The sequence below is a fragment of the Lagenorhynchus albirostris genome, chromosome 17 (genome assembly GCF_949774975.1).
Source record: "Lagenorhynchus albirostris chromosome 17, mLagAlb1.1, whole genome shotgun sequence".
Lineage (NCBI taxonomy): Eukaryota > Metazoa > Chordata > Mammalia > Artiodactyla > Delphinidae > Lagenorhynchus > Lagenorhynchus albirostris.
This window is the reverse complement of record NC_083111.1, coordinates 11,213,089-11,230,468: the sequence shown is the minus strand read 5'-3', so window position 1 is coordinate 11,230,468 and position 17,380 is coordinate 11,213,089. Positions and strand designations below refer to the sequence as shown.

General features: G+C 44.6%; 2 protein-coding genes across 6 annotated transcripts in view; one reads left to right on the top strand and one right to left on the bottom strand.

Moving 5' to 3' along the window:
* PDE7A (phosphodiesterase 7A) overlaps positions 1–16,330 on the top strand; it is a 113,321-nt gene extending 96,991 nt beyond the window's left edge. For 2 of the 3 annotated variants that reach the window (XM_060127492.1, XM_060127493.1), the window contains exons 6-13: positions 280–375; positions 2,196–2,296; positions 7,347–7,478; positions 7,673–7,764; positions 9,088–9,232; positions 9,673–9,769; positions 10,663–10,743; positions 14,534–16,330. In XM_060127492.1, the coding sequence (XP_059983475.1) occupies positions 280–375; positions 2,196–2,296; positions 7,347–7,478; positions 7,673–7,764; positions 9,088–9,232; positions 9,673–9,769; positions 10,663–10,743; positions 14,534–14,742 (953 nt within the window). In that variant the 3' untranslated portion in view covers positions 14,743–16,330. Of the gene's footprint in view, positions 1–279; positions 376–2,195; positions 2,297–7,346; positions 7,479–7,672; positions 7,765–9,087; positions 9,233–9,672; positions 9,770–10,662; positions 10,744–13,098; positions 14,441–14,533 lie in introns of all 3 variants that reach the window. The other variant, XR_009536325.1, reaches the window with a different exon arrangement.
* A 599-nt stretch (positions 16,331–16,929) lies between these two features.
* Positions 16,930–17,380, bottom strand: part of MTFR1 (mitochondrial fission regulator 1) — an 86,016-nt gene continuing 85,565 nt past the window's right edge. For all 3 annotated transcript variants that reach the window (XM_060127619.1, XM_060127620.1, XM_060127621.1), the window contains exon 8: positions 16,930–17,241. In XM_060127619.1, the coding sequence (XP_059983602.1) occupies positions 17,143–17,241 (99 nt within the window). In that variant the 3' untranslated portion in view covers positions 16,930–17,142. The remainder of the gene's footprint in view (positions 17,242–17,380) is intronic.

Genomic DNA, 17,380 nt, shown 5'->3' with positions numbered 1-17,380 from the left:
GGTGTCTTAAAAAAAAAAACTTATCTACTCAAAAATGTTTATCTTCCAGTTGTTTGGTTTTAGAAAAATAAAACCAAAAAATCTTTTTTTCTTAGAATAGAAAGAACATGTGATATTTAAAGTTCTAAACTGGTAAAATTAAAATAAGTTGTAAATTTTAGATAGACAAAAAGTAGGACTTAGTACTCTTTATGTTTTGTATTCAAACCTATATTTGGAAGTACAGTGCAGTTACATAAGCTTGTATTCCTGCTAATATCTCCTCTTCTTCCTTTTTAGGAAATAGTCTAGTAAGTTTAACCTTTCATTTATTTAGTCTTCATGGATTAATTGAGTACTTCCATTTAGATATGATGAAACTTCGTAGATTTTTAGGTAAGTGATTCTAACCCATTTAACAGTAATACGATTTGTACTGGTACTTGTTTAACTTGTCTCTCAATTATATCAGCTGTTGCTCTAAAACTAATCACCCCAAAGTTAGTGGCTTAAAGAAAACACACGTCGATTTAGCCCCGAGTCTGCAGGGCTGTGGAGCGCTGCTTCTGGACTGGCTGAGTTTGTTCGCGCCCCCGCCCTTGACACCCAGTGAGCTGCACTGCGGCGTCGTGGGCCTCAGCTGGGACACCGGGCCTGACCCGGCTCAGCTCTACATGGTCTCCTGTTAAATTAAAAGGAGGCAGAGGAGTTTGGCACCATAATAGAGCCACTTTAAAAACAAAAAAGGAAACATTATTTTCCAACAAGCCAAGCTTGTTCAGAGAGCAGTGGCCAGTCGGCAGGAGAGCATTGGCACATGCAGACCCCGAGCCCAGCCCGGACCCTGGCTCGCCTTGCTGTCCGCCGCATCCCGGTGGCCAGAGCCCGTCAGGTGAAGGGGGGGGCACACCTCTGGGTGGGGAAGCCGCGAAGGCCCGGTGCCGCTGGGGGCTGGGTCAGCTTTGCTGTCAGTCTCCCACGTCAGCCCCGGGTTTCTCGCAAAGATGACACAGTTTCTGTCCTTTCCTAACTTTTTGCAGGCTAAAACCTTAAAAGATCCAGGTCCATTGCACTTGGGTCTCCTCTTTTTCTGATCCCAGAAACCTCCTGACAGTAAACTTCAAAGATTATTTTGAATATGTTTTCATATGCAGAGTGATATTTAAGAGCACTCTGCTAGGGAAAAAATTAGAGTCTTTCACCGAATAAAGGAAAACGTTAGAAGAAAATTAGCATAGGATTCTTGTTTTTGTAACGAAGGTGGTAATATTTTCTTTCCTCTTAATTAGCAGAGTAAGATAAATTTATTACCTAAGACGTTGAGAAACTTCTAATGCATGTTCATTTACAAATTGTATGCCTGCAATACTCTACTAATATCTGTTATAAAACACATAAATAGATATTAACACGAGTATTTAGAAAACTATTTTAAAGGATGGGATCAAAGTACATACAGAATTCTAATGCTCTTTGCCTCTCACCAGTGAGTCCTAGCTCACCACCTTGGGGTTGGCTCACCATACCTGGAGATCACTGGATTGAGTGATGGGCTGTGAGGGCCACAGTGCGGGTTTGGTGGCAGTGGGGACGGCTCTACCCTCTCATCCTAGTCTACTTTTTCATGGTAGCATAATACAGACACTGAGCAGAGAAGGCAGGATTAACACATCATCCTTTCCTACTACTGAAAAACCAATTGCAGATCTGAAACTCACCTCACTGATGGAGTATCCCAAGGATCGTGTTCCCATTCCCCAATATCTGTATTATTTTAGCCTCATAAAGATTTTTGTCCTCTGATGAATTCCTAGTTCCTAGAACAGTATCTACTACGATGAGTATTTGTTGAATGAATTGTACAGTTTTTATTAAACTAAGAAACTCTTTTTAAATTAAAAAAAAAGTCAGGGGAGTGGGCCACAATGATAGATTGACATTTTAAAAGAGAAAAAAAGGAAAAAAAAATTTTATAATTTTGACATGAATACCTTCATGCCATTTAAAGAGTTTCAAACAAGAGTCAAAGTGGTGTTGATGCCTTGGGTATACATGTGAGTTATGATAAGTGATTATCATCTCCCCGAATCAGAACAATTAGCTGATAGCCACATGAGAAGGGTAAGTGGAGAATGCATAATTGTTGCAATTTTTGTATTTGTACATGCCTCCTGTTCGCAGTTAAATCTGAGGTCTTTTTTTTTTCTTTGACGCAGTTATGATCCAAGAAGATTACCACAGTCAGAACCCTTACCACAATGCAGTCCATGCTGCAGATGTTACTCAGGCCATGCACTGTTACCTAAAAGAACCTAAGGTAAGGTGTTGGCATTTACAGTCAGTGAAAGTCCTGAGAAAATGCCCTTGATTTAATTTCAGAAACTTTTCCTTAAGTTAATGTTTTCATCAGACTTAAAATCAGAAGCTTCCTTCACAAGAATGAGATGTGGCTGGATCAGGCTTCCAGGCGTGGCTGTATTTGTAAGTTGACAGCTAGAGAGCTGGGGTGATGGTCGAGAATGAGGCTGGAGAAGCCCAAGTGAGGGTCAGGCTGTGCGGCCCGGCCACACATGGCAAGTCACCTGGCGTTTACGCTGAGCTCCACGAGGGCAGGGATGACACTCGTCAGATCCCGTGATGAATAGGAAGCTCCGGAAGGGAAGCAGGAGACTTTACAAAGCTATCCTGGCTGTGGGGGGAGAATAACTCAGACAAGACCAGAAACATGCACGCTGCCCGTCAGGAGCTCTTTCAATAGCCTTGGGGCAGGAGAGAGGCAGACGCTCGATCTCTTGGGAATCAGAACATGGAGGATGTGGTGTCTGGATGCATCTAGGGGAGTAAAATAGGGAGAGGAGTCGGTGGAGACTGTCCCCGGCAGCTGAGTAGCAGGTGGGAGTCGCTGTGAGGGAGAGAATGTAGAAAGGGAGGGAGGGCTGGCAGAGATGATGAGCTCCATTGTGGGCACGTGCGGTTAAGTGTCTTCGCGCCATATCCGAATGCAGGTGTCTAGTAGAGAGTTGGAAAGGAGTCTGAAGCAGAGCAGAGGAATCAGAGTTGGGGACCACCAGCTGTAGATGGTAATGGAAGCCGTGTTTGCCATGGGCGTTTCCTGTTCCTGGAGGCTGTAAAGTTACATCTGCCACCCTTAGCCCTGCCTCTAAACTCGCCTCCCCAGGGATCTTAGTTCGGCCGGATGTTGGGAGGGAAGGAGGCTGACTGAGCCAGTTGGTGCTAGTTGATGCCAACTCTGAGAATATAGCCATGTGGTTGCCAGTCTCCTGATTTTTCAAGAGATGTGGAGTATGTGAAAGTACCCCAATTTTTAAAGTATATTATGACTTAAAAAAAAAATTAACTTTATTGTGGCATCATTTATATGCAGTAGTAAAATGCATACATTTTATGTGTGTAGTTTTGATAAATGAATACTCCCATGCACCCCAATTTTTTAATTAAAGTTTAAAACAAACACTGGGCCAAGCCTAAAGTGTCTCTGTTGAACAGTCTTGCGGGAGAAATTGGTAAGTAATCACCATACAGCCAGGGAAGTGGAATGATGAAGCTAAGTGCCCCATGGGACACAGGGGAGATAAACCTAGTCCACGGGGCTGTGAGGGCCTCACCCGCTGGCTGGCCACGCCCAGCCCGAAGCCAGGGCTGGGGAGCGCCGGCACCCAGCAGGACCAGAGGGGCAGAGAGTGCAGGGCGAACATGGTGCAGACACTGTCTTACCCATGCAGCTCTGGCAGCACTAGTTTTAAACACTTTTTGCCTATGTAGCTCTGATCATTCTTATTTTAAACACTTTTCATCATTAACATACTCAGTGAACTCTTCAGTCAAAGCTTCAGTTAAGGATACTGATAAAATCACTGAGATTTAAAATACAGCAGTTCCCTCCTCCCTTATCATAGAGATAAGAAAATAGAAATGGAGTCACTCAGAGTTGACTGTACCTCTTTTACTTCCCGGTCCTTTACATGGCATCGCATTGTCGAGTGTGTTCATTCCTTTGTTCTGTCCGTTTTCCTGGCGCTAAGAATCCAGTGGTAAACAAGACAGGAAAGGTCCCTGGCCTTCAAAAAGTTGCCCTCCCAGTGCGGGGCAGGGGGGCAGTCTTTAAACAGATAAACAGAACTTTGACCTCTACTGTGGTAAGTGCTGCTGTGAAGTCATTTACTAGGGTGATGCGCTGGGGAGTGACTGGGTGGCTGGCCAGAGCTCACAACTTCAGACAGACGGTCGGGAACCATGTAAACCGAGAGGCACTGTTTGAGAAGGAGACGGCCACGGAGAAGAATCCAGGTGCAGAGGGGACCGTGAAGAGAAAGCCATATATACAGTGTTCAGTGGGAAACCTGCTTCCATTCGTTTGTTTAAACACCAACTTTTATTTTATGGATTAGTGCTGTTAATTGGGTTTTTTTAATTGTTGTTTATTTTTGGCTGCGTTGGGTCTTCGTTGCTGCGCGCAGGCTTTCCTCTAGTTGAGGCGAGCAGGGGCTACTCTTCCTTGTGGTGCACAGGCCTCTCGTTAAAGTGGCTTCTCTTGTCGCGGAGCACGGGCTCTAGGCACGTGGGCTTTAGTAGTTGTGGCATGTGGGCTCAATAGTTGTGGCACATGGGCTCTAGAGCGCAGGCTCAGTAGTTGCGATGCACGGGCTTAGTTGCTCCACGGCATGTGGGGTCTTCCCGGACCAGGGCTCAAACCCGTGTCCCCTGCACGGGGGAATCCACATTGGCAGGTGGATTCTTAACCACTGCGCCACCAGGGAAGTCCTGCTTTCGGTTTTTATATCTTATGATTTATACGTAAGAGCTAATTCCCAGCTCTTCTAAGTCAAAAAAAAAAAAACAGAAAGACAAAAATATTTGAAAACCAAGAAATTATTGAAAGTTCCTTTGGTGTGTACTTGTATCAGCTCTAACTTTAGTATTTATTTTTTATGTCCTCAAAGCTGAACCTCAGAATATAGATTATAATTTTGTTCCAGTTGAGCCTAACGGCACCTAATAGCAACAGTCAGAAATGGGGATAACATTTGTCTTTTTTAAAAAAATCTGGTTTTAAAAATTGCATTAATGTCATTGACTTCCTTGTCTTTGTTAGGAAACTCATCAAGTTTTTTTTCTGATGAAAGATTTTTGTAACAAGCAGAAATGTTGCATTTTTATTCAAAATTTTTTTTGCATGTGTGATTTGTTTTCAAACTTAGAACTTACTTTTCCTTCACAGAACTTTGACAGCCCAACTGCTGCTTCTGTTTCTGTTTTTAATAGTTAACTCTTTAATCTGCCTGAGACTGTTTGATGTCATGTGTAAATCATACATTAATTTTTAACAATTCTGGATTATTGCATTCTCCCAGGCTGGTACACGTCTGTTCTTCTGCCAAAGTTATCATAAGAATGTAACACTTCTGAATATTGCTTAACAAATTGCATGTTCATAATATATCCACAGCCACGCCTGCATTCTTATGTCAGGAGGGGATGTGGCTTTATATGCAGGGCGCTCCATGGAGTGCGCCTTCTGCTCATCTTGATTAGTAAGCAGCACTCTTTTTATTTATTTATTTTGGGCCACATTGGGTCTTCGCTGCTGCAGGCTTTCTCTAGTTGCAGCGAGCAGGGGCTGCTCTTCGTTGCGTTGCGCAGGCTTCTCATTGCGGTGGCTTCTCGTTGCGGAGCACGGGCTCTAGGCGCGCAGGCTTCAGTAGTTGTGGCTCGTGGGCTCAGTAATTGTGGCTCATGGGCTCTAGAGCACAGGCTCAGTAGTTGTGGCGCACGGGGCTTAGTTGCTCCGCGACATGTGGGATCTTCCCGGACCAGGGCTCGAACCCGTGTCCCCTGCATCGGCAGGTGGATTTGTAACCATTGTGCCACCAGGGAAGCCCAAGCAGCACTTTTAAAATCTTTTATTTTTTTTAAATGCTTTTACCTATCCTAAAGAGGAAATAATTGTCTTCACCATCTTCTACCCATTCATTGAGTTTCTCTATATACCATTTACAGGTAATACAAAAATAAATAATTTACATTCTCTGCCCTCAAACAGCTTACACTATTTTAGTGGATTCAGGCCCTCCGACAGTGGTTTTTTTCAGACCAAGATGAACTTGGCGCAGGGGATGGAAAAAAAAATCCATTCTGGCATAGAAAGAATATACTAGAATTTGAATCAAAAATACTTTTATCTCCTATTTTAAAACTTTCCGGTTTTCATCCGTGTTTTATCTCGTGCAGTATGGGTTGGCTCTGTGTTGTAATCTGTAAGTAAGTATACCTATGTGGGTGGCCTATGCTCAGAATACTTTTCTGCTGTTAGGGCACAGGACCCTACACGTTTAGAGAGCACTGCCCCAGTGTCAAGCTAAACGGGCGCACGCTGCGCTCTGGCAGTGTTAGTGTGGCAGGATGTGGAATGTGCTGCAAGAACGCAGTCAGTCATTTGTGGGCGGGGGCTGGGCGAGGGCTGGGCTGCAGGCGGAGAACGGAGGTGGGCTGGGGAGGCGCTGGTGGAGCTGGGCTTGCCGGGAAGCGAGAGGCAGTTCATGAAAAGCAGGTGCGACACACCCCAGGTGAGTGTTTTTTGTCGTTGAAAACTTCAGTCAGGTAAATAAGCTTATTTATTGTGATTATTTTATCAAGAATAATAAATGACTGTTGAGAGTAAAATTACAATGGCTAGTGTACAGGATGGCTTTTCCTGAGGTGAATACACTGTGTATGCTGTTCTGAACTGTCCATCCATGGGGAGAGGATTTCATTACCAACTTGACAGAAACTTCCGCTCCGTGTTTACTCAGTAGCTTCCTTCAACATTTGGGACCTCAGAAGTAACCTTGGATTTGGATTCTTGACTGAAACCCAGTAACCAATTTATTGATAAACACACACGCTCAGTCATAGGTGTACAGTATTGTACACTTAAACATCTGTTAAAAGGGTAGATCTCACCTTAAGTGTTCTCACCATGATAAAAATGTTCTTAAAACCTCATAGGCCGTCTCTGACTACATTAACAGAAATACTCAAACCTCTGTTTGTTGTTTGAAAACCTTTATTTCTCAAAAAGGTGGTTTATACTTTAGCTGTCATCTTAACGATGCTAGTTTCCAATGAAGGATGAGCTGCGTCCACGCACTCCACGTGGGCAGGGACACCATTATACCACGCCTGCCGCCAGGGTCGTGAGGAGACCCGCCGCTGGCAGGCACTCCGTGGCCTGGGTGAGCGGCCCGAGAAACATGGCGGGAGGAGACCGCCGACACTCAGTCGAGGCTAACTTAGAACAGCGACTGTAATGGCGCAGCGCGTGTTTCAAATATGTCTGTAATCAGTTATTCCTTGCCGCACTCCAGCTTGCCAATTCTGTAACTCCTTGGGACGTCTTGCTGAGCTTAATTGCAGCTGCCACTCATGATCTGGATCATCCAGGTGTTAATCAACCTTTCCTTATTAAAACTAACCATTACTTGGCAACTTTATACAAGGTTAGTGCAATTTTATCCTCAAAATTTAATATTCTTGCATTCTAGAAAATGTGTCATGTTTAAAGAAGTGAAAGGAGTAAATAAATTCTCCATGAATGTTCAGATTTTAATCAGATTAATATTACTTACAAATAATTCTTTATGTTCAGAAAAAGACTTACCATTTACTCAGAGATGCCCTTTTCTTTTTGTAGAATACCTCAGTACTGGAAAATCACCACTGGAGATCTGCAGTGGGTTTATTGAGAGAATCCGGTTTATTCTCACATATGCCATTAGAAAGCAGGTAGGTTGGATTAAGACAAAATTAATTAGTTATGAACTGTAGAAATTAAGTTGCAAGAACAACCGTATAAAGTTTTTAAAATTATGTTGTTATATTCAGGTGTTCCACAATTTTTGGGTAAATTATCTTATTTTACAAATTTACATCAAAATTTTAATAATTTAAACCTGTTCTGAAATACAGTCAGTAGTAATTTTTTTTCAGTGAATTTTTATGCAGGATCACTCATAGATACTATAAAATCCACTCCAAATACACAGTGGCTCAGTCATGGTTTACTGCTTATTTATGTAAGCAGAAGGAATTTTTTTTAACATTTCTCTTATTTGGCTTGAAACAGTTTTTTTTTAAATACCTTTATTGGAGTATAATTGCTTTACAATGGTGTGTTAGTTTCTGTTGTATAACAAAGTGAATCAGGTGTATGTATACATCTGTCCCCATATCCCCTCCCTCTTGAGCCTCCCTATCCCACCCTCCCTATCCCACCCCTCTAGGTGGTCACAAAGCATCGAGCTGATCTCCCTGTGCTATGCGGCTGCTTCCCACTAGCTACCTATTTTACATTTGGTAGTGTGTATATGTCCATGCCACTCTCTCACTTCGTCCCAGCTTCCCTTTCCCCAGCTGTGTCCTGAAGTCCGTTCTCTATGTCTGCGTCTTTATTCCTGCCCTGCCACTGGGTTCATCAGTATGGTTTTTTTAGATTCCATATGCGTGCATTAGCATACGGTATTTGTTTTTGAGGCGGTTTTTTAAATGATATAATGTATTTGTTATTTGTATTAACATGTTACCTTTTCCCTTCCAGGAAGTTTGGATAATTAATTCTTGAATTCGGCCCTGAAAGCATAGTTGAGTCTAAACTTTATTAAATTGGTGGAACTTCATCAGGTTTTAGTCAGACATCTTCAAAAGTCTGCAGAAGTCAGTGGGAATGGGCTGTTCTTCCTCCATCTGACCCTCCTCCTGCCTCTCAGATCTCAGGCACCAAAAAAGAGTCCAAAGTTGTTCACTGCATCCCAGCCAATCTTACATAGACTTTCTTAGGCATATAATTCCACCTTTAGGCATTCTTTTTGGAGTGTTTGCATATTGGTATTTTCCTACCAACTCTCTTGGTTTTAGTTTTGATTATTTTAGTAGGTTTTTAAAATGCATTCTTTGAATCCATCTTTTTGGTAGGTTAAAAGTTGAATGGCAGTTAGAATATCTTAGGGCCCTGTAAAGCTTTCTGAGTATTAAGACTTAAGGAAAAAATAATCAAGAAGTAGCTATTCAGTTGAAAGACTTGTATTTCTCTTTATGTTTCTCTAATTCCAGACAGCAGATGGAGGCTCAGATAGGCGCTCTGATACTGGCCACGGACATCAGCCGGCAGAACGAGTACCTGTCCTTGTTTAGGGCCCATCTGGACAAAGGCGACTTACGTCTGGAAGACATCAGGCATAGGCATTTGGTTTTACAGGTAAAATGAGCTTGGAAAGATTCTATTTCTAGAGCAAATCACATGACTATTAGAATAAAAATGAAATATTCTCGTGTAGTCTTCTGAGTGGTTAAATCCTGAGGGAAAGCATTTCACTTTAATAAGTTCTCATATCTAAAAAATGAGAGAGAAGTGGCTGATTCCTTTGTAGCTTTCTGGTTAGTGCTGTCCTGTGCCTGCCTCTCCGGAATTACCAAGCGTGTATAATTTGCTTAGTAGGCTTTCAGTGTTTCTGCAAAAATGATTGTTACAACTAATAGTATCGTAAAATCAGTATAAAGGATAACGAATTTCCTGTTGCAACGTTTTCTTTTTCTTTTCTGAGGTGTTCTTTTCCCCACTGTTAGCGTATATTAAGCTTAGTAAAACTGAAATTTTACCTTCTTCTTAAGACAACTTTCATATTTTGCTTTTGCTAGATGGCTTTGAAATGTGCAGATATTTGTAACCCATGTCGGACCTGGGAATTAAGCAAGCAGTGGAGTGAAAAAGTAACAGAGGAGTTCTTCCATCAAGGCAAGTTACAGTATTGAGTGATAGTCTATTCAGCTCATTTTTTAGCATCATATGAATAAAATAACTCAGACAATTGCAGAGTCTAGCAGAAGGTGCCTGATAGTTTTAGTGACGATTCACAGTGGATGTACATATAACCAGTAATGCACAAATTGAGCATCTGTTTTGAAAATCAGCAGTTCTCTTTTGAAATGATCTGATGTGTGTGTAGGCATTTATGAATTAGACGTGGAGCCGGCTGGAAGCTTTTCTGTTCAGAAAGATTTTCCTGCCCTTGCTCCATCCTTGTCCTGTGTGGAGGGTGTGGCCATATGACCATGTAAGACATGTTTTGTGATTTAAAGCCAGGAACCAAGGATCTTCGTTCCATGCACCTTCCTTTCAGAAATCTGGGTTTTAAATTAAAATGCTGACAGAATTACAGTCTCGGGATAACACCTAGTAAAAGTTTTCCACCCTCTCCATTTAAAATAGGATGTGGCTTGGCAGCCTTTTCTATGTATGAATAACTTAAAGTTTAAAAAAGAGCTAATTTAGGGCTTCCCTGGTGGTGCAGTGGTTGAGAGTCCGCCTGCCAATGCAGGGGACACGGGTTCGTGCCCCGGTCCGGGAAGATCCCACATGCCGCGGAGTGGCTGGGCCCGTGGGCCATGGCCGCTGAGCCTGCGCGTCCGGAGCCTGTGCTCCACAACGGGAGAGGCCACAGCAGTGAGAGGCCCGCGTACCGCCAAAAAAAAATTTTAAAAAAGAGCTAATTTAGAAGGCATCCTCTCACGAGGATTGTGTTACATTATTCCTAAGGAATTTACAGGTAAGATGAAGACTTTCATTATATATTTAACCAATAGGTATATTCCGCATTAAGAATTCTTTTTTTCTTTTTTCATTTCTAGGAGACATAGAGAAAAAGTATCATCTGGGTGTGAGTCCACTTTGTGATCGTCAGACTGAATCTATTGCCAACATACAGATTGGTAACTATGCATACTTAGATATAACTGGTTTTTAAAATGCCACTGATTTTAAGTTTGCCAAGAAGAGAGGTACATCTGAAATATCAGTATTAAAATTATGCTTATTTCTAATTTTTAAATAATTTAAGAAATTTTATTCTGGTTTTTCCCTTTTTTTGGCTCTTATAAATTACTCTCATTTGATTTTAGTTCCTCAAAAGCAGAGCAGGTAGCAATAACTTTCTGTTCTGAACTGGAAAGAATGCATCATTTTCCCATGTGGGAGCCTCACTGGCGTCATTCTGGGACCGCTGGGCCTGACGGTCATGGGAAGACCGGCTTCCACGACTGCCGGCTTTTCTCTCACCGCTGCCTGCTGGTTGAAGCTCACTCTTCAGCACCTCACGCAGGCCCCTTGCAAGCTGGCCTCCAATTGTCTCTTCCGTCTTCTCCCCAACACCTTCCCCCTCGTTTACCTACAGCAACTCGGGACTCCCTGGGGCTCCCCAAATCCCTGGTGCTCCTTCACTCTGTGCCTCGCCAGGCCCCCCATCTGCCTCATAGCCTCCTCTTCCTTGAGGGTCACCCCCAGAAGCCGCCTTTCACTCTCTCCGGGCAGCCATCACCCCTCTTGGGGCGCTGGATGCCTGTCGTCACAGCTCCAGGTGCCGACCTGGCCTTTGGAGGGGTGTGTGTCCCCAAGGCCAGCGCTGCCCCTCGGGGCGGGCTCACTTGAGAACTGCTTGTTGAGTGGACTGTGACGGTAAGAGAAAGCACGATGAAGGGGCTGTGATTCAAGAACGTGCAGCTTTTCGTAGGCGAGCCGAGGGAAGATGGGCCAGGTTTGGGGTGTGGTGGGTGGATTGCCAAGTGGGGGTCACTCAGAAGGATATGGAGGGACGGGCGTAATTTGGGTGGCTCATACTGAGCAGGACCTCTCAGGACTCGGTTGACAATAGTGAAGTGTGTCCAGAAACTTCGGAGACAGAAAGTTTCTAGAAATTCGGAAGGTAGCACAATACTGCGGCATTGCTAATACCCGGGAAAGTGGACTGTGCTGGAGGGTCAGAAATTCAGAAACAGAATTCTGACACTGTACAACAGTTGCAGAGGATCCTCAGGGGGAGGCAGTGGGTAGTAACGATCTGGCTGCAGAGGGAGCAGTAGAGATGCGGGAGAGTGAGGCCCAGGCCTGCGGGGACAGCGCGGGGACGCCGAGTCCCCTGGGAGCTGGGACTGGCCAGGAGCGCGGGAGAGGGAGGTGGGAGGGGAGGGGATGACGGGACAGGAAGCCTGTCTGCTCTGGCCTGGTCCTCAAGGGCATAACTTTCGGATGCGGAAGAGCAGCTGAAATATGGGCGGAGGGGGCCGAGCCGAAGAGCAGGGGTTGGCTTGTGCACTCACTCCAGCTTACTTCGTGCCTCAGCTCATTACTCCCATGATTCATGAGAGAGGTTGCAAAGGAGGTTTAAAAAACTGCAATTTTTAAAAGGGAAGCTAGATCCCTTAAGCCGTTCTTGTCGTTTCTGACCTTGTCAGCGTTGGGCAGTTGTGGACCCGGTCCCCCGGGGGGCAGGGCCAAGGTAGAAGGCGGTGACAGTTGACGTGGGCTGATCCCTCACGGCACCCTAGGACACAGGCACTGCTGGTGTTCTTTTCCACATAGTTTGCCCAGTTTATACAGAGAACAGGTGTTGGTCTTTCTGACATCAAATCCTAGGTAAAATGGGGCTTGCAGAGGTCCTCTTCCTAGGGTAAGTCAGGGGACGATTAGAATGAACTCTGTGCTCAGCAGCAGTTACTCGGAGCCAGCATGTGGTCAGCAGGTAGAAGTCGTGTTTAATTAACACGGTTTTCTTCTTTGGTAGGAACACTAGGTCCTGTCACATACCGGGTGAGGGTGAGGCATTGACACATCGCCCTGTGGTATCTGAGGAGAAGAGATAGAGGCGCATGGGCTGGGACAGTTAAGGGGGTTCACGGGTGGATGAGCAGCTCACGAGTAGCGTCCTGCCACCTGGCTGTGTCTGCGGCCCGGCCCGTGCATTGTTATCAGGTACTTAAGACCTAAAAGAATCCTAGGTACCATAGAGCCAGAAGTGAGAGCTGATTTGTTGGATGTGAGAAGCAGGATGCAGCTCTCAACCAGTTGCGACAGTGGGAGAATCAAAGAAGATGGATTGCGTGAAACCTGCGGTAATAAGGTTCTGCATTTGGGTGCAACACTCCGGCTGCTCACGACTTGACTGTGGCACCTGGAAAAGACAGGGCTCTGGCGGCTGGCTCAGCCTGACCCGGGGCTGAGGGGGTGGCTTGGCTGCCAGAAGCTCTGACTGCAGTGATGCCGTTTTCCCGTGTCCTCTCTCTCCTCACCAGACGTAATTCGTGGAGAGCACATCTTGTCTGTTTGTCCACTGCTTATCCGTGGCCACCCCAGAGCAGTGCCTGGCATCTAGAAGGTTCTCAGTTAACATGTGTGGAGGGGATGGAAGAGATGAAAGAAAGAAATGGAGGACTTCCCTGGAGCCCTGGTCCGGGAAGATCCCACATGTCGCGGAGTGGCTGGGCCCGTGAGCCACAACTTCTGACGCCCGCGTACCATAACTACTGAAGCCCGTGCACCTAGAGCCCGTGCTCCACAACAAGGGAAGCCACTGCAATGAGAAGCCCGTGCACCGCAACGAAGAGTAGCCCCCGCTCACCTCAACTAGAGAAAGCCCGCACACAGCAACGAAGACCCAACGCAGCCAAAAATAAATAAATTTTTAAAAAAAGAGATGGAAGAAAGCCTTATTTCCAATATCGTTACTACTTCAGATACCATAATCTGTACACTTGAAAAAATTCAATCATCAGACCGTATATGACTTTTCTAATTAAAAGTAGTGGGTGCTTTATTTCCAGTGAGATTTTTTTTTTGTTAGCTAAATGGAACCTGTGTTGTCTGTGGTCCATGTGGTCTTTTGCTGAAAAGAAAAGGTGTTAGAGATGAAGAAGATTTTAAAACTGTTAAACAGTGATAGAATTTGAATGTACATTTTCCTGTCGTTGATCAAAAGTTTAGGAAGACAATGTTATTTGCTTCTCCTAATAGATGTGATCTGATTGTTAAGGTGAGGCTTCTTTCACCCTGTGTAAGACACTATGTAGTTTTAAGTCAGCTATAATGTGAGCTCGAGTGCTGTGTAACCCAGAGATGCAGACAGGCCCGAGACCACTCCTTCTCCTTTTCTGACTGAATTAAGGGAGATCGATTGTAGGAAGTGTCTGTAAAGTAGGCCCCCTGGTACACTTTTGATGTTCACTTTCCTAATTGTCTAAACTAATCTCCTCTGTTCGTTTTAGACTCACACTTTGTGGCATGCATTTTGGCTTTATAAATCCTGAGATTCATAGCGGGCCCACTGTGCTCATGACCAGGTGTGACGATTACCAGCCCGGACGGTAGGGCAGCCACGCCTCAGTCCGGCCTCGTCACCCACAGCCCCGGGGGGACCCCCTTAGCCTTGGGCACACTGTGCCCTGCTCCTCAGGGTTGAGAGGGCCGCCGCAGGTTTGCTGAAATAGAAGGATATGGTTGGTGCAGCTGAGAGGAGTCGTCAGAAGAGATGGGCTGTGTTTGTCAGTTCACCTTTACTTCAGGTTTCAGTAAGTTGCCTAAATAGATTCTTCAGAGAAGATATGTAAATCTGCACACACATCTTTTGAAAAATAAGAGGTAATATTGGAATAGGACTTAAGAGAGTAAACACTACCTCGACGTTGTAAAGTTTCAGAACATCCACTAATACCTTTTCTCTTGCTGTCTCAGGTTTTATGACGTATCTCGTGGAGCCTCTGTTCACAGAATGGGCCCGGTTCTCCAACACCAGGCTGTCCCAGACAATGCTCGGACACGTGGGGCTGAACAAAGCCAGCTGGAAGGGACTGCAGCGAGAACAGTCCAGCAGCGAGGACGCTGACGCTGCATTTGAGGAGCTGAACTCACAGTTATTACCTCAGGAGAACCGGTTATCCTAAACCGTCCCCCAAGTCAGTGGGCAGACTGCCTCTGGAGCTCGTTAGAAATGTGAATGGGGTCTTGAGGTGAGAGAACTTTACTCTCGGCTGCTGAGGGAAGTGAATGACGCCAGCATTATTTATTTCCAAGATTTCCTCTGTTGGATCATTTGAACCCACTTTTTAATTACAAGACCCGAACACAGCAATATGCATTTGGCTTTCGTGTGAAACCTTGAATATGCAAAGCCCAGTGGGAGCGAACCGAAGGGAATAACAAAGTTTTGCAGGAAGTTTTGCGGTGGCCCTCGTGCTTCTCGAAGCATCATGAAACTTGAACCGAAGCCTTCAGCAGAAATCTTTGGAATTTAACCCGTCTGATGCAACAGTGTGTATCTGTACCTTCCACTAAGTTCTCTCGGAGAAAATGGAAATGTGAAGTGCCCAGCCTCTGCGCCTCTGGCCAGACTCGATGTTTACAGACCAACTCTGAAATATTGGTTCTCAATCCGCCTTGGAGCACGATTGTGAAGGAACCACTAAGAATTTTAAAGATCAAACCTGAACTGCAGCCCTTTCCCCCGGTTTGCCTTTCTTCTCCTTTGGATGCCACCAAAGCCTCCCATTCGCTATCCTTTTACTTTGTGCACTGGAAACTGAGCATTTATCCTAGAGTGCCGCCGAGCTTTCACTCCAGTGCTGTTGGGCAATGCAATTTTTTTTAACTCTTAGTTTTTAATTTGGGGCGGGAGGGGCAGAACCCCAGTGTCCTAGCTGTATTATGATTCCGCAGTGAAGACGTTGCATGTTGTTTTCACTAATGTACACTTGACCTGCACATGCAAGAAAAGGGTGGAATGTTTTAAAACACCATAATCAGCTCAGGGTATTGCCAATCTGAAATAAAGTGGGATGGGCAAGTGTGTCCTTCAGAGCAAGGGTACTAAAGTCCCTCTCGCTGCAGGGAGTGAGAGGTATGTTGTGTGTGTGCGGATGTGTGTGTGGGGCACGCTCGTGCATGTGTGACTGTGCATGTGTTCTATTTATCCACGTGGGAAGGATTGGGAACGTCAGCTTTTATTTATTATTTTAGAATGTGACATAATGGGCAGCCACACGTGGGGAGGGGAAGGGAGGTCAGCCGTAACAGATCGCTCCAGATGCCTTAAACTATGCACAAAGCTAAGTGACCAAACTTCTTGTTTTGATTTGAAAAAAGTGCATTGTTTTCTTGTCCCTCCCCCTTTGATGAAACGTTACCCTTTGATGGGCCTTTTGATGTGAACAGATGTTTTCTAGGACAAAATCTAAGGACTAATTTTAAACTTACAACATTCCACTTTTGTAATTTGTTTTAAAATGTTTTATGTGTAGTAAGCACAACTGTAATCTAGTTTTAAGAGAAACCGGTGCTTTCTTTTAGTTCAATTGTATTTCCCTTGTTACTGTAAAGGACTGTTTATTAATTATGTTTACAAGTTTGTTGCAACAGTCATTCTCTTGGGAGAAAGCTTGAGTGTAAAGCCATTTGTAAAAGGCTTTGCCATACTCATTTTAATACGTGCCTGTTGCTGTTAACTTTTGACGAATAAAAACCTATCTTTTCACATTTTCATCTTTGATATTTACCTGTAAGTCAGTCCGTTGGAAACCACGACACTAAATTACTAGGGAAGCAAAGAATTCGCTTGTCGGCTCCGGCATTCGCTCGCCACACATTTGTTCAGGCAGAGCTGGGCGCAGGCAGAGTCCTGCGGGCTTGTGTGCTGCCTGCACCTCACGGGTGAGCAAGCTGAGGCCGGGACGTAGTGGACAGAGTCCTGACAGCCGGGAGAAGTCGGCTCTGAGCCCAGCCTCTTGACTCCACAGCCCTTTGTTCCCACGGCGGGAACCTCAGGCCTTGCAGGTACTAAAATACTACTCGTATTGGCCTTTTAAAAGTCAAGTAATAAAATGGCCACTTAATACTACTTTTGGTATCAGCGTAAGAAAGGTACCACTGGGCCTCTCCTGGATCCTCTCGAGTCCATTTCATTAGAAGGGATACGTCTAAACTTTGAACTCAAACATAGTCATTATTTGCATAGAAGAGTGATGTCAGATAGAAATACAGTGTGAGCTGAGTCAGTGATTGTCAATTTCCGAGGAGTCACGTTTAAAAAAAAGGATAAAGAAACAGCTGGAATTTTAATAATATTTATTCCAACATATCCACAGTATTTTATCATTTCAATATGTAGTCATTATAAAAAACTATTGAGATGTTTTACATTCTCTTTTCTGTTACAGAGTCTTTGAAATCTGGCGTGTATTTTATGCTTACAGCATGTCTCGGTTCGGACCAGCCATGTTTCAGGTGCCCGGTCTCCACATGTGGCTCGTGGCCACCACACTGGACAGCTGGGTGCAGAAGTCCGAGGGCTATGTGGGGAAGGTCAGTTGGCCACTTATACGAGTATCATCATCTTGGCACATCTGACGCATCCAGTGTCTGATAAGGAAACTTGCCAGCTCACACACCTAGCATGTCAGCACATGGAAAGTAGAACTGTATCTCATAGCAAACTCACATTAACCAATTTCACAGAAACTGATGGTTTTTTAAAGCGTTAATAGTTCAATTTACAGTGGGAAATATAACTATCAGTCGTTCTCTCCC